We start from the raw sequence: 17,005 nt of genomic DNA on the forward strand, positions 1-17,005 counted from the left end.
GAGGAAAACATTTTTAATCACTTGTCCCTGGACACATGCAGTCTCTTCATGCATCATTGCATAGAGATTGTAACTGCATTGTACCACAGTTTTCAACTATAGTAAAAAATATATATTTTTTCATAAATCTTTAAGATATATGTTTATACAAGTAAAAAACCGAATATATACATATAAACAAAACCATATAAATATACATATTTATACATACATGTTTCTCTCAATATCTATTGGCTTTTGCTCAATGAGTCTAACAAACTAAATTCTAAGTTTGAGCATGTGCACACAGATAAATACTCATATGGAGGGAAACAGGTGCTTTTTTTCTTTTTTTTTTACTTTTATGGATTCAAGTGTGAAAATTTGTTGAAGGGAATTTTTTAATATATTAAACACAGCATGAAATATAGACAGGGACTTCTAAACAGAATTTTTAGGATAGAATTTTAATGATATCTTAATAAGAATGACAATTCTTGACAGGTAGCAAATAATTAACCGTGTCACGTGGTTTGCATTATTTTAGTTTCAGTTTAGTTTCAGTAAGCCCTTTAACTTTTGTTGGACTGCAAGTCTCCTAAAGGTATGGATGGGAAACCTGCAAATATGCAAACCTACACTTTTTTAAAGTGAAAAGTCTCTATCCATGGCCAGTACTAAGGTAAGTCTGCATTTTGTAATAGCATTTTAAATGTATTGTGAGAACTGAAGGCCTTGCTAACCACCCTTTTTTGTTTCTTCTTTGTCACAAAATGATTCTGTGAATATATCTTAGTTTTTAGAGAAGGCTTATGTTTATGTTGCGTGACAGACACCATACTCCTCTAGCTCCTGTCATGTTAGATCATAGAATTATAGAATAGTTTGGCTTGGAAGGGATCTCTAAAGGTCATCTAATCCACGCCCCCTGCAATAAGCAGGGACATCTTCACCTAGGGCAAGTTGCTCAGAGTCCCATCCAACCTGACCTTGTAAGTTTAATAAGACCAGGGACAATAGAATTCTCAGTGATATAAGACACTCTCTTTTGTGGCACTTAATTGTACCTCACCAGGTGCATGAGACCATGGTGTTTTTTGGAGTGCTATAATGCATAAAATATAAGGAATATTAAGGGCTGAGATCTTCAGGCATTTGTGCTTGGTCTTGGAATTAAGACATTGGACATTCAGTAATACAGATTTGTGTGTCACTGATAGATTTGGTTTTTAGGTTAACATGAGCAAAATGTAAACCCTGTGTCTTACCAGCCATTCCAAGGCTCTTTCAGGACTAGATTCCTTGGTCGAAGACAATTATGAGACTGTGAGCAAGCTGACATGCTTGATGATGTGTGGTTCCTAATTGATCCTCGCTTACCTGAGGGCTTCATATGGCACCAAGATGTCCAAACAGGTCTGCAGACTGCCAGCTTGACAGCAGTTTGGGCAGTATGCCTGTCAGAGGTAGAAATCACCTGGCCCACAGCTACTCTGCATGCTGTTGTTTCAGAGGAGTCTGAACATATCCCTTCCTCATTAGGCATGATAAGATAATGGGATAGTTCCTCTTAGTGAAGTGCTGATATGCAAAAGGGTAGGGAGGTTGTGAAGAGGGAGGAGTCCAGTAATCTTGTTTATTCATTACAGATACAAAATTAGGGGCTACCCCTGGCCACTCAAATGTCTAATACAGTATTACTCATTAAATGTGAACCTTGGTATACTGTCTACTTTGGCCATAAATTGCCTGTCCAAACAGCTTTCTGTTTCGATCCTGGTAACGAGTTACTTTTACTGTTGTGTTTCCTGCAACAGTGAACCTGTTCTTTTTTTTTTAATCTGTTCTAAAAACAGTGCAGAATGTTTATGTCACAAAGAAAAGATGCAGCGTGACAAAGGTGATACATCAAGTTGCAGAATGACATGATATTCTTACATAGAGAAAATTTCATTTGGATTTTTTTTTAAATGAATCCTAGTAATAAACTCTTAGGTAGGTTCATACACAAGTTTTCAGATATGAAACATTTGTAACCATAAAATTCAGTTTACACTGGACTTTGTACCAATGTCCACTTCCCTGAATCTGACTGTGAATTGGATATAAACTGCATTAGTGATCTGAAAGTGGTTAGTGGTATGTTACCGGAGATGCTAGAAAATAACAGTGAAAAGATTCCAGCCATGCCAGCTGTAAGAGTGCCTGATTTTTCTGACCTCTTTGGGGCCAGGATATGAAACCTAAGTAGGAGACAGAACACAAGGCTAGAAATAGCTAGGGCCTTGATCCAAAAAATACTGTTTAGGCACCCAGCACCTTTTTAGGATGTTATGTTCCCACTTGTCTTCACTGGGAAATTAAGAGCTTAAGAGAAAGCATAAGCAAAGAATAGTCATTAACTTTGTTCAGGGGGTATTAACCAATTTTCTCATTTCATTCCTCTGTGGCAGTGAGCCTAAATTCACAAAAATCCAAAGGAGACCTGCCTCCACATGCCTTTCCCCTGCCCTGAATTCCCTGGAACAGATGTTCCATGTGTATTGTCTGCTGCTCTTTGGTGGTGGCACTAGCCCAAACCCAGTGTTTTGGCATGTCCTGCATCTCATTCTTTGGGATTGCTGCCAGAAGCTCTTTCCTAAGATATGCAAATAAAATTATTTAAATGTTAATGTTTATAGCTTTGCAGAGGTGGAAATGAATGAGGCAAAGGATGTACTGCCTTACAGCTTTTCTATTTCCCCTGGCAAATGCCCAGATCTGCAGAGATACAATGTGTAGGGTCTAATGAAAGAGGTCACAAGAATCCTTAGAGTTTTAGGCAATGTAAACATAGTTTGGACTGCAAAATCATTTTATTTGTAGCAGACAATGCTGTTAGGTCATCTGTGTGTAGGTACTACTTGCACAGCTTAGAAGATGCTTCCCAAAGAGGTGTAGACTGGTTTAGGTTTGGCTTCTTACAAGTCCCTTTAGCAGGAAAGTTGTAATCCAATTCAGCACTTTCTTGCTGCATATGGAAGAACAAGCAGAAGTTACAAAACCACTAGATGTATGCACACAAATGCAGTCACACAATTGGAGATGACATAATCTTGTGTACTCTGATGCAATGGTGTATACTCAATATAGGAGTTTTCTCAGAGTTTTATGTTAGGCACAGTAAGGGAGAAGAGCTGAGAAGAAAGTTCTGGGAAGGAATAAATATTTTTTTTTTCCTCCCCATAAACTGTTATTAAAAGCTACTAGAGGTAAGCTTGTTTCTCAGTGTTTTGCTGCTATTAGGAATTATCTCAACAACAGCTTAGTAAGTGGAGAGTCATTGTGGCAGGGAGAGTGGGTGACCTCAGCATGTCCAGAGGTGCAGCTGCTCTTGGGCTGGTTGTTCACTGATATCTCAGTTCATTCTGCATTTTGTACTTGCGTGAGAATTGGTCGTGGGAATTGCATTATGATACTTGAAAATACTGTTATCTTAATTTTTTCTTTTTCTTTTTAGGAATCACTAATGAAGAATGACTCTACCAATTAGAAAGACAATTTATATTTATATTTTCCATAATAGATGTGTATCAGTGAAGTTAGTTTCAAATATAAATCAAGAATACAGAAAAATGCAAGTCCCTTTGCCATAAGAAAAATGCATCACCTAACTTTCCTTTATGTAAAGCATTATGAGCAGGTGGCAGGAAAAATACTCCCTTGTAGGAGAGCGTTTAGATTACTTCTAACTTTCCTTTGCATAAAGTGAGGAAAGAATTACAACAGTGACAGTCTAACGCATGATGAAATTTACTAAGCAGAATTTTATTTTTTTAGTTTTTGGAGTTATAATTTATGTAGTTGATATTGGAGTGGACTTCTGGGTAGCTAGTAAATATTTCTATCAAGGACAATATTCTTGGAGTGTATCAATACTGTGTTTTAGGGGTCTTTCATCATTAATAACTCAGATATTCAGTTATGAGTGGTTTAAAGATGACTGGGAAGGTACTGATACTGGGAAGAAAAAATGGATTTTTCTAGTTCATCTCTTTCAGTGTGGAATTTTTATAAGGTAAGCACAAATAAAATTTTATTTTAAAATGAGAATTCATATTGCTGTAAGAAAGTTTATTAAGAAATGCTAAACATAGCTTCAGGCACAAGACCACTTCTGGTCTTAGCATTTATTGCTCCCAAAAAGCAAATGGACTTTTTGCCTGGGTAAAAGGGGTAAATTATGTCAGGTTTTGATGGAAATACCACTCTTTATTTATTCTTTAGTTTTACCTGTACATAATTTTTGTAATTCACAGCCTAACTCTGATTCATCAGCCTTTTGATAAAAATGCTTCCTTTACAGAGTAATACTGTGCTCACCCATAAATGTAAGTTTTAAAATGAATGTTAAGAAGAGAATTTGTTTTGTTACACTAAGCAAGTGAGACAGCTGAAGTAACAGGTAATTTTTGAACCTCAGATTCTAACCGTATATAGAAAAAACACCAAGAAGAGAAATGGATAGTGGAATAGTAAGAATAGTTGCAGCAGTACTTCCTGCAGGGACTTAGTTAATGGTGACAGGAACCTTTGCTTGCTGAAAGGCACATGTCCAAGAATAGTGTAAGATACCATATGCCTAACATTCTGTGGTGGCTTTGCTATAAAAGTATCATCATTATCATCATGGAGACAATTTCTGCCAAGATTTTACTCCCATTTTAAACCTGAATTGAAAGATGTTAGCAAAAATTCCTAAATTTTAATTATTTTGGGTATGTCACATAGAAGAAACATGAGTGAATGTAGACTCATCAGAGGCACTTAATAAAATACTTATTTAAAATGCCTTCTTTAACTTCCTGTACTAATCTATGGAAAGTGATGAAAGATAAATTTATACCTATGTAAAAATGCTCTGCACACATTTTATTCACTCAGTGTTATCATGGAAAGTGGAAACAAGGAAAGTGACAGAGCTTTTAGGTGTCACAATTAACTTCTGCCTCTCAATATTATTTTTCCTTTTGTTCGCCAGCTTTACTTTCCCGCTCCTCCTCTTCTTACAATCCTGAAGGTTTAGACTTCAAAGAGGAGTATGTACTGACAGGTTTAATTTTTCTGATGTCAAGTATTAGAAAACCTTAGAAATCATCTAACAAACATCTAACAAACATAATTTTGCCCTTTGCACTGAGAGTATTGTCAACTTGGCCACCGGTTCCTATTGCATAAATTATATTGTCTTCTATGCTGCCTCTTGCATTGGGAAAAAGTTTTCAAGTTTATATGTATAAATTACAAAGTTCTTTCAGCCACTCCTCAAAACTCAGCATTGTGATAATGTGTACTGTAAAGACTAAGCTGATAACAGCAATATGACATCTGTGCCTGTACCTTTGTGATAAACTATTCTATACTTCCTATTATATGTTTTCTTAGGTGTATCCATGTACAACTCCCTTCTGTCCTCTCTGTTAGTCACCTGATTTATCCAGTTAATTTAGCAAATGAATCCCTCAGGTTTATCTCTACAGTCAATGGATAAAAATAGATTTTGTCAGGAGTTGGGTCATATTTGTTAAGGTGAGCTTCTCCAGGAGGTCATTTGGGGCAGGAACCTGCATTGTCCCCTCACCACAGAGGAAAATAGGGGCCTAGCCAGTAAATACTGACTTGGCCAGTGAATTTAGGATGCCTGAAATTATGAGATGTCAAGACACCTTACAAAATTACCTTCCTTCATTTCTTCCTTCTCTCATATGTCTTGTACACCTCTTGCTCCATCTTTGAGATAGGGATCTTCATTATGTTATGTTTGCATAGCACAATGGGAATGTCTGGTTATGTTACCATGTGGTGAATGGTAAGTAACAAATATGGAAATCATATGTGGGTATACACTTATCTACACATAAATGTATATTGAAAGTAGAGAAAAAAATAAATTAAAATGATTTCATATTTAATGAGGATTTAATTTATTTTAATTGAAAGAATGTAGACCTGTAATAATATTTCATATGAAATGGGTCACACAGATGTTAGAAGTGAGGACAGCAGCAAATGGTCAACATTAAGACAATAACACAGTCAGTCAATGTCGAAAAAGGGGACATTTCCCTGGGGCACCATAAGAATTCTGTAGTCCACTGATGTGTAGCAGTTTGCAGCATCAGTCAAGAACACCCGCAGAAGATTAAATTTTAGCAATTAATAACCTTGTCTCCCAGAATAGAAGGCCATACAGGCAGCAGCCATTGTGATACTGGCAGCTGCTATTTTATCTCTTCATGCTTAAAGGTAGGCTCAAGTTGCCCTGCTTCTTTGAACAGGAGCAGATAAATGAGACTTTTTTCACAAAGATGAATTCTAAATCCATGAAACATCAGAGTAAAAAGTGCTTTGCTGAACCTGGGGTTAATTCATTGTAAGTTCTTAAAAGGCAGCGAGAAAAATTAAGTCAAGGTAGGTGATTTTCAGTTTATACTGGTACAAATTTAAAACCTGTCAAATCACACCCAAACCAATGTATTAGAAGTGAGGACTGAAGCCGGTAACATGTCTCTAGCAACTTAGGTGTATAACAAGAAGTTCCACAGGACAAAACAAATAGAAATGCATTTAAGATGCCAGGTCAGTGAGGTACAGATGGTCAGTTAAAAGAGCAAATTTTGTAATGCTAGTTTAAGTGAGTTAGAGGTTGCATAATATGTGCTTGTTCACATTTTCTTAATATACATTTACTCTCCTAAGTAGACTTCGTTGCATCAGTTTAATGGACTTGGTCCAAGCCTTTTGATATATAGAAGATTAAGTTTAATGTGCAGCAGAGAATAATTTGCCTTTGATTAAGGATTTATACGGTGCTGCAAACTGTGTCTGCCTGACCAGAATTCAGAAGGGACAGTGATTGCTGCCAGGTCTCTCTCACCCCCTCCCTTCATGAATTTCTAAATGGCACCCAAATCTTTATCAGTGTAGTTTGATGAGATGGGATGTGGTGGAAAGTTCTCATTGGAAATCTGAGGGGGAGCACATGATGGGGAAGCATGTGTTGTGGAAGCACTGGCAAGACAGCTTGCCTATGACATTTGAAGGCTGTGAAGCTGTCAAACAAGAAAAACAAGTAGCTGTCACCTCTGTGAATTGCGAGTACGCTTGGAGAGCTGAGGCTTTCCTAATTTTACAGGAGACCAGGAGCAAACTTCATCCCTTAAGAGATAACAATGAAAATACAGGAGTCTCAAGAACAGAGAGACAGTGGAGCTGTGTTTCAATGAGTGTTTAAAAGAAGAGTCCTATCATCTGTGTTCTCCACAAAGCAACGCTACAAAGGCAGAAACCCTTTTTAACCTATTATAGAGAACATAGTATTTGGAAACATGATAATTCTTTCCTGTTCACTTATGACAATTCCAGTTGTAAAGAAACTGTGATTTTTGACTCTTGGCTTCCAAATAGCTTATATATACCTTGGATAAATGTAAAAAAAAATCCTCTCTAATGAATTTAGAGGGAGAAAAAGTAAATGGTTAACACTGCATTTGTCTTTATTAATAACATACTACCCACAGCCATTTTGCCTTCAGTTTAAGACGTACCTCGATTTAAAATACATAACAAATCCAACTCTTTTGGTTAATGTATTTCTATGCCAGTTGAAGTAACTTTTTAAAACCCTTTTTTCACTTTCTAAAGATGGAAACACAGAACTTCTATAGCAATAGATATATTATAGGAATATAGATTATAGGGGCATGATTATGATAGGTTCAAAGCAGGCAAGTGTTTAGGTGAGCTGTGGGCATGAGAAAAGACAGTATTTTAGCCTCACCTACCCTTTATTATGAATAAAAATTTGCCCTTGATTGTGAATGCAATGGTCCAGTGTTAGGCCTAAAAGTTGGCTGTGGCCCCTTCCTAAGATGTCCAAATATTGCATCCCAAGTGGGCAGATGGGAATGGGAATGTAAGCTCAAAATACTCTTAAAAATGAAAAAATTGCCACAGTGAACTACAGTAAGTGACACAGGCATGTGAAGTTCAGGGAACTCCACCTTGCTTAATACATAGTCACAGAGCAATAAAAGTAAATGGGCTTTTCTAGAAAAAGACAATGTATTCTATGCAGTATTCACAACCAGAACTGGACTAACTGAAAAAGCTACAACTCGTGACAAACACTGTAACCTGCCATCTTATCACACTACAAACCTAACAGAACATACTCTGTATAGAAGAAATATGCTTTCAAAAATTGACAAGTGATTTCAAGTGTCCATCTTCTTACAATATATGATTCTTACCTTGTGTATCATCTGCCTTCTCAGCTGCAAGCTCAGCAGCTCTGAATTTGTTTCCACTTCTTGCTATTTGGACAAACATAGAGTCTGGTGAATGAGTCCATGGACAACTAACAGATTGGTCTACTTAGCTGTTTTTTATTGAGAACACTGCAAACTCTCCAGATGTGTACATCTCAGATGCAAAATCCAGATGCTTTGGAATACTCATTATTTTATGAACTGAAAAAGCTATAGATGCTTTGCCAAACATTTCAGTTCTTTACTTATGAGCAATTATTCAGAGAATAGTAAGATAAATACACAAAAACATAAAAGTAGAAAATAGCTCCCTCTGGGAGTAAGTAATGGATCTAGAGCCAGCTCACAGAATCAATGTATGGCTTGAATGGCAGGGCTGCAATCTATGAATCTCTGCAAGGGGAAGAGCAAAGGATCTTTCCCTAAGGCTCCTCAGTAGTAGCATAGCTGCTCCACACCTACTCCTGATGCTCCCAAGCTGCAATTCTCACTTACATATTCAACATGCTTTAACATATCTGGGAGTAAGTCATGATTCCTCTAGCATGCACTTTACCCAGGACCTGCAAATCTCAGCCCTCTCGCATGTAGCTGCGGAAGAACCCCCTGATGCTGTCTCACCTGTGGTCAAAGGTGGTGAAGGCGTTAAACTTTGAACACCTGGAGGAGGCAGAACTTCTTCCTGCCTCTCTTAGTAAGCGGCAGGGAACTGTGCTGCAATGTCATACGGGGATGAGGTCTGGATGTCTAATGATCTGCTGCCCCCTGTTTTCTACGTAGCGGAAATGCAACCACACGGGTTTCGTGCCATCCGTACTGTGTAACATTGATCTTGTGGAAGATTAGGGAATCTGCAACCTGTGCCACTTCAGCATGAATCTTGAAATCATCTCAGCTGCAGCCTTAAGGAATGGAAGCAGGCGACAGACTAAGGCACAGGACCTTGCTTTAGGAGCCTGAACTTTCGCAGGCTTGTACAGCTGTCTAAGATGATCAAGTGATGGTTTGTGGTGCTCTGCTTGATTTCTCAAGAACATTGACCTGAAAAAATGATATAGTCTTCATAATCCAGATGAATAAACTTTTTCGTTGAGGTGGAAGACCTTTAACAACGTTTATAATGCTAAATAAATAGGCTGAATAACAGTGAGTGTTCTTGAAAAAGGACTGCTTTTGCTGTCCTTGCATGCCAGTTGTAGTCAAAATGGGTTCATTGGAGAAGAATACTGGAAGATCAAGACATCTGGGAACTGAATAGACAGAAATAGGCTTGAAAGTGATGTCTGAAGGCTGTTATGCTCAAAATCCTGTTTATGAGCAAACACACAGTACTTATATACCTATAAGGTCAAGAACTTACTATTAGTGTAAGTGAAATTGTCATCAGTATTTCATTCAGTACAGAATATTTGGTTATTACTGTTACTGTATAAAATTACACCTGTACCACACAAAAATCAACAAAAGTATAAAAAATTACTCACCTGGTAAATTGGAAGAAATCACCATTTTTTCTGCATAAAAAAGAAGCTAAACCAAGTAAAACAAAGTCACAGAAAAGCCAAGAAAACCCCAAACAGAGCAAGCTGGACAAACCTCAGTCTGAGGCCTTACAAAGCTTGTGCCGTGTTACTAGCAATGTCAGTGCCCATGATGGTGCTGCAGAGTTGCAAGGCTTAGAAATAAGAACCTAAGATAATAAAGCTTGTAATTTTATTCAGACAAATTTCATTTTATTCTAGTAGTTGCATTGGTATCACTGGTCATAAATTATTACCTGATATTACTGATACCTGATAGATACTGGACTAAATTTTATCTTAGTAGAAGGTGCTGGACTACATTCAAAGCTTAAATGTGAAGTGAGAATGAAATGGCAAAAATAATTATTAGGCTGTATCATTTTATTGAGTTGCACTTACAAAAATGCTGCCTAAAATCAAATCTCCTTTTTTTTTATAGGTATTGGTTTGCTTTGAAGTATGGCTTCCAAGCTGCATTTAAACAAAACAGCAGAGGAGATGCAGCAGAAACAGACCCTCCCAACTTCATTCAAAAACAAGCTGTTGATGTAGTGACTGATATTAACATGCTCAAGGTGTTCAAGACTTTTCTTGAGACCACACCACAGCTTTTTGTCCAGATTTACATCCTCATGGAACAGGAACATGGCAAAAATAATTTCTGTCAATGTGAGTCTGCCTTTCTCCTTAATTTGCAAGTTGAATATCTCACCTAAAATGAGAACTGCTGTGATTGGATAACATTCTAAACACACCTTGGAAAACACGCACTCCACTGTATTAGCCTGCATTTCATTAGAATTTCTGTCTAGTAGATGGTCCGTTCGGCTAAATCCATGAGAAGGGAGATTTCACTGTAACAAATCATAGTATCTAATAGAAACACAATGATACATCACTTGAAAATAACTAATTGAATAGAATTAGTATATTGTTTGCAGAGCAGTTTGTTTTGAGTGCTTTTGCTTACAGTTTCTTTTAAAACTGTTAAATGGTCATCCTGACATCAGTAGCATATTTAGAACAACCCTGTGTGCTGTCACTACCATCATCCACATATTACACATGAGGGACAGATTCAGAAAACAAGTAAGGTTGTGTCAGCACTGTGGAATGCAATATAATGAAGAGATTTCATTCAACTCTCAGATGCAAGACAGCAGCTGTACCATTTCCAGCTCTAAAATTAGCAGCAGTAGTGGCAAGACTTTGACTTGAAATTTATCTAACCAAAGAAGATACCTGCACTGCTATCTAGTGTTGCTTCACAGTCCATGGACTCAGTAGGTACTCAGACAAAATGGTCAGATGAACCTCATCTTGGGGCTATTCAGCCTGCAGAAGAGGAGGCTCTGGGCAGCCCTTATAGTGGCCTTCCAATACCTAAAGAGGGCCTACATAAAAGATGGGGGAAACTTTTCAGCAGAGAGGGTAGTGATAGGATAAAGGGTAATGGTTTTAAACTGAAAGAGGGTAGATTTAGCATAGATATTAGGAAGAAATTCTTCACCACGAGGGTAATAAGGCACTGGAACAGGTTGCCCAGAGAGATTGTGGATGCTCTGATTCTATGATTCAATATGACCATGTAAAAGGTCAAGTCTTAGTTGTAGATTTCTACATTATGGACACCCCAGAGTCTGTATCAGTTGCTTAAACTTATATTTTTATGTGATATTTGCAGCACTTTGGGAATTTCTAAGTCATATGTGTATGGAGACGGCAGATATGATACACAACTTAGGTGAGACTATCAATGGGCAGAATAACATAGGCATGCCAAACAGCATTAGATGCCTAGATTTAGGTAATTAAACTGAGCCCTAAAATTATGGTGATTTATTCAGGACCACAGAGGAAATATATAAAGAAAGTGTTAAGAAAGCATTGAACTTTTCCAAAAGTTCATTCAGAAATTATAATGTAAAATAAGTATATTTTGGGGGGGGTTTAACATTTATCCCTGTGTTTTGTTTAGATGCTGCTATTATTATGTCTTTTTTTGGTATCTCCATTTCAATGGTTGATTATCAGATATCGCTACGAAAATCTCTACCTGATAAAGAAGAATTTCATGTGCTTCCCAAGTTAGTATATCTCTTCTATAAACTGCTTACCACTACTTCTTGGATAATCAGTATTTCACTGATCACTGTACTAAATGTTAGAAGTTCTGTAATTCTGCTGATACTTCTTTGGATCTGTGGCTTCATCTGGACTTTAAAGCAACATACAACATTTTGCAAATCTAAGAAGATGGAATATTTGTACAGAACTGTTGTTGGGATAATTCTAATTTTTACCTTTTTCAACATAAAGGGGGGAAAAACAAAAGTTTGCATTTCTATTTATTATGCTACTCATACTGTTTTAACACTAGGTATTTTGTTTGTACATATGTTTTGGAAACCTTCTATTAGCAAGGAAATACATTTCACAATTGTGAGCATTGTAACTGTTCTTAGTCTGCTGTTAGGTATTATTTTTCTTGTTCTTTATTATAAGCATTTTCATCCCACTGTTTATTGCAGACCACAGGTATATTCAGATGAAGTTGATGGACAGGCAGGACAAAAAAATAGAGTGGAAACTGGTAGATTTCAAAATTTCATAAAGCAATGAACAGTGTACCAGCAATGAACTGCTGGACAGTTTGGCTCTCTGGCATTGTTTCTCCTGTATCATCCCTGAGTACCACATAACGGACCAGAGTTATTAGCTCTGGATACCTATTGTTTTCTGTGATGCTGTACAAAGTCTTTATAACACAAATATTTCTCTTGTGCTGGTCAAAGTTACTTTTGAAAAAGAGGCAATTTAATCTATCGATCCAACAAACTCACTGTTTTCATTTTTAGCAATGTAAATAAAACACAGGAAAAAGGAAAGTTAATAAAATGAAAGCTAGTATTAAAAACATATTATAATAATTTAATTTAATCTTGTTAAAAACAAGGCTTGCTTTTCTTTTCTTGCAGGAAGGAAAGAGGAGTGCGTTTGAAATAACTGGGGGCAGTGATCAGTTATCTCTGCCTGCTTCTCCTCATTAGTGAAGGAGCTGGAGTCTTTCTTTGGATGAACGTAGCTACAAATCATACTGCCTTCTCCCTAAATATCCCCTGAAGAAGAATGGCATTGATTTATGGCTCAGTCACTGTCTTGTCACAGGAAATTCGCAGAGATATTTTAGAGCATTGTATTTTCTAGGTGTTTTAATGACTCCTTTATTGGTTTTGTTCTGCCAAACTTTCACACAAACTTCTGTGTTTAGGGGTGATGCCAGCTTGTTGTTCTGGATAATAATAGGATCCTGATTTATGGATGGCAACTGGAGTCTTGCATATAATGGAAGAACTGTCTTGCTTGAAGCTTTCTTCTCCTTTAAGCTCTAAGATGTAATACTTTAAATGCTGATTTCCACTGAAATAGGGGGCTATGCAAGGTATGCCATGGTGTTGCTTTGTTTGTCTTTGTCACTGCAGAAGAGAAAAGCAACTGTTCTGATGCACTGCACCCATAGGGCCTGGGAAATGCTGGAATAGCCAGCTTGCTCATCTAGATTTTTTGGCAGAAGGTAAAGTGAAATCAGACAACATTTCAGTCTTATGTTCAATTGATGAATCAACAGCACAGGAAATAAGGTTGATAGCCACAGCTTCTCCAGAAATAAAATCTAAGGGGAAGTCTTTCAGAGCGTCTGGGTTTTAAGTCTAAATTATGAAAACTAGGGCTTTTTCTCCTCTCCTTTCCTCTTGCAATAATTCACATTTGCATAGTAGCCACAGGGAAAGGGAATAAACAGGGTTTGAGAAAAGAGACTAGATATAGAAAAATCTGATAAACTTTGCCAGGAACCAAATCTGTTAGCATTACTGATTAACAGCAAACATCCCTGAGACTCTGGCAGAAGGGTTGATGCTTTGGTTGATAATTAGGATGCTGAAGAGCTGTGTCTTGTGCCTTTTGTGTCAAGTGGACTGCAAGCTGCATTTTTCTTGTTACTCTTCCAGCTTTAGCAGAGCTCAGGGAAGTTTCAAAATGTGTTTCTTTCCTGTTATAGTTTCATAATTGTCTTTACCAGGCCAGCCACTTACATCATATGAATCCTATTCTAGCAAAGTAATTTGTAGGTGCATAGCTTGGACTGAATGGTCTGACTTTCTGAGAATACACATGAAAAATTAGCATGGTAAGAAGAATGTACTTCTAAAATTCTTCATTTTCACTTAGAGGTAACTGGAACGTGAGTCCAGAAGTTAAGACATAAAAAAGCACAATCAAGGAGACTTAAGCAATAGTTTTTCTCTAAAATGAATCTAAACTAGTACCTTCACTTCTTTCTCTGGAAACGAGATTTGTTTGCCCTGGAAAGGCTGCTTAGGTAAGAGAAAAAGCCCAAGGCTCTATCCTACTTCATCGACCACAATTGCCTTAAGTTCTGCCTCCTTTATCTCCAGAGTATTTCTTACTAGTGCCTTTGGCAGCAAAATGCCTGGTTTTAAGCTGAATGTACTCTTCTTTGCCTATGAAAAATAGGATCCTAAATAGTGAAGACTATTCCTATATTACTTCCCACACTTTTATTGTTTGTTCATCTGAAATCCTGAGAAGAGACTAGGATAAGGTAGGGTTGAAAAGGGAGAATATTATCTCTATCTTGCAGAAAATTATAAACTTTAATGTAATCTTTAATTGGAAAAAAACCTCAAACTTTCTACATTATCTGAGAAGATGTTCTGTGGGGAAATACGAGCTTCTGAGAAGTCCTAGTGTGGGAGTTTCAGCCCTGGAGCCTTCAGGTTATCTGCCTGCTTTCAGATGCTAGAAATCTGGAGCCTGATTTGCTCTGGAAGATGGTTAGTTTCTGGTGAAACAAAACAAATTTCTCTTGGATATTTTTTTTTTCCTTTCAGTGAATGGACAAATTTCAAATAAAATTACTTAATTGCCATCTCTCTGGCCAACTCCTAACACTCATTTTCTTTCATGGGAGAAAAGCTGAATGTTGTGCTGCCTTCTGCTGTTCTCCTTAGGTCTCCTTGTTCTCTCTTTTGTGCCACTGAGAAGAATGCTATATTGAAGTTCAATTGGTAAGAAAGGCATCTGTGTGGCTATTTATATAACGCTAATACAAATACACACCAAAGCCAATGACTTAAGTCTCAATCCGTATTGTAAGTCCTAGTGGATATAAATTTAGCCATATCCTAAAACTGGGAAATCATGCAGATTCTTTTGATAAAGCTTGAACAGATAGTCTGTGTCCTGCCACAAGTACTGTAAATGTCTCCATTTTGCTGTTGTCAGTCAGAGGGCATCAAGAGATGGGAATTTCTATTAGACTGTCACCTGGAAATGTTTTAAAATTTATTTTCAACTTCAACATCCTCCCTTTCTTTCTGACCTTGTGTTCAAGTTTTTAATTTGATTCCCTTCATTTTAATGATTTTGAAAATGGCTTCTAATTAATTTCGTTATTCTAGCTCAGAATCACTGTAGCAGGGAGGACAGGGAAGCACATGAACTGATTCTGGACACATTTCATATCATCACTGATCACTTCAGACACAACAAGCAAAGCTCCGCTTCACATAGGTGTGAAGCTCAAACAGTAGACTTCATACCCTTTCTGTTCCCCATCTGCTCTTAAAATTCAGCTGCCACTCCATTCATGCATTCTGCCTGACCGTGTCATTTTAATCTAACAGAAAATTGAAAACAAATGTGTGGTTTTTTTTCTTTTTTGTTAAGTATGTCCATTACATCTTACAAGAAGTATTTTAATAAGTTAAATAAAAATAATAAACAATTTCTTTTGTTTTCTGTTTTGACTACTGTCAGACCCAGGTAAAAGGGACAACATTCAACAGAATTGTTTTAATTATCCTAATATTCAATGTGCCATTTGATGGCATTGGTGAGCTCACCTGATGTACCACAGATAGCACAGATTTATGAAGCCATAATTGGGTTTCCAATAAACATTTGTCAAAATAATGTATTCATTCAAACCAAAGCCTTCTTTATTTATTCATATAAAAGAGCACTTAACTTTCAACAAAGAATTGCCTGCCATCAAAAACACTCCATAAACAGGGGAAATTTATGAAGACACAGTGCCAGAGGGTGATCGGTGGAAGACTAAAGTTCAGTTTAACCCTTCAAAATACTGAGTTCCACCTCTTGCTTGTTACTGGTACTAACCACATTTCTTTCTAAAAGCCCCAAGCCCAAACATTAACTTTTGTATTTTTATACCTTGAAGTACCAGGTCTTTTTTCTACCACAGAGTCTTGCATCTCAAAGTTGGTTTCAAAACAAAGATTGTTCATTTTTATTATGCAGCGCAGAAGCATGCACGAAGGTCAAACACAGCTGGTTTTAGGCTTACCTACATTCTGCCACAATTTCCACCATGTTTATATTAAAAAAAAAAGAAAAAAAAATATGCTTTGAGAAATTAAACAACTTATCTTGTCTGAACCTGAGGCAATATGTGCACTTGTCATTCATTCTAGCTGAAGAATTTTCCTATACTGCCTCTTTGTGATCTTCTGTACTTCCTAGCACTTCAGTTTCATTTTGTAGAATTCAAAAGAAGAATAACAAAATAGACAGGCTGTACAATCAATATTTGAATGGAGTGCAGATGACCCCTCGGAATCCATCTTCACAAAAAAAATACTCACTTTTTAGGTCCAGTTAGTTAATATACAACAAATACAAGTCACGCTGGAGATGCCTGCTATAAGACTCTTACATTCGTTAGCTTAGTAAAATGTAGACCTTAATGGTACAGGGAGTGATTCTTTGTCCTGATATAAGCTAGGATGAAGCCACTTCTCCTTTTACTGATTTCTTTTTCCTTCAGTAAGCTTTCTTTTAACTAGTAGCAGAGTGTTCCAGCTAGGACTGATAACAATGCTGGAATGTTTCTTACTGCCAGGACTCCAAGGTCGCACCTTCACTCTGCCAGCTCAGACGGTACAGGGAGATCTATGACCCCCCCGTAGGAGGTTGAATTAGACAGACAGCAAAATTGGCCAGAAATATTCCATTCCATATATCTACATAAGCTCAGAGGAAGGTCAGAGATCACAGAAGACAACTTCCTTCTTGCTTCTTCCCTTCTCTTCCATCCATGGCCGGCGTCCGGGGAGGACTCCATCAGTCCATCACCATCGAACCCCAGGC

General features: G+C 37.3%; 1 protein-coding gene across 2 annotated transcripts; it reads left to right on the plus strand.

Annotated features, from left to right (window-relative positions):
- The first annotated feature begins 552 nt into the window (after nt 1-552).
- Nucleotides 553-15,621, plus strand: XKR9 (XK related 9). Of its 2 annotated transcripts, XM_051612497.1 has the most exons (5): nt 553-661; nt 3,479-4,036; nt 10,251-10,480; nt 11,790-11,898; nt 12,790-15,621. In XM_051612497.1, the coding sequence occupies exons 2-5, from the start codon at nt 3,762-3,764 to the stop codon at nt 12,815-12,817; spliced, it is 642 nt and encodes a 213-aa protein (XP_051468457.1). In that variant the 5' UTR covers nt 553-661; nt 3,479-3,761; the 3' UTR covers nt 12,818-15,621. The 2 variants fall into 2 exon arrangements, with proteins under 2 accessions (XP_051468457.1, XP_051468456.1); XM_051612496.1 differs by lacking the exon at nt 12,790-15,621 and having other exon boundaries at nt 11,790-12,433.
- The last annotated feature ends 1,384 nt before the right edge of the window (nt 15,622-17,005 follow it).

The sequence above is a fragment of the Apus apus genome, chromosome 2, assembly GCF_020740795.1.
Source record: "Apus apus isolate bApuApu2 chromosome 2, bApuApu2.pri.cur, whole genome shotgun sequence".
In the NCBI taxonomy this organism is placed as follows: Eukaryota; Metazoa; Chordata; class Aves; order Apodiformes; family Apodidae; genus Apus; species Apus apus.

Excerpts from the sequence above, each read along its gene's own strand:
- XKR9 (XM_051612496.1), top strand. The coding sequence starts at position 3,762 with ATGATGAAATTTACTAAGCAGAATTTTATTTTTTTAGTTTTTGGAGTT. Across the intron at positions 4,037-10,250 it reads CAGTGTGGAATTTTTATAAG|GTATTGGTTTGCTTTGAAGT; the intron begins GTAAGCACAAAT and ends TTTTTTTTATAG. Across the intron at positions 10,481-11,789 it reads CAAAAATAATTTCTGTCAAT|ATGCTGCTATTATTATGTCT; the intron begins GTGAGTCTGCCT and ends TGTTTTGTTTAG.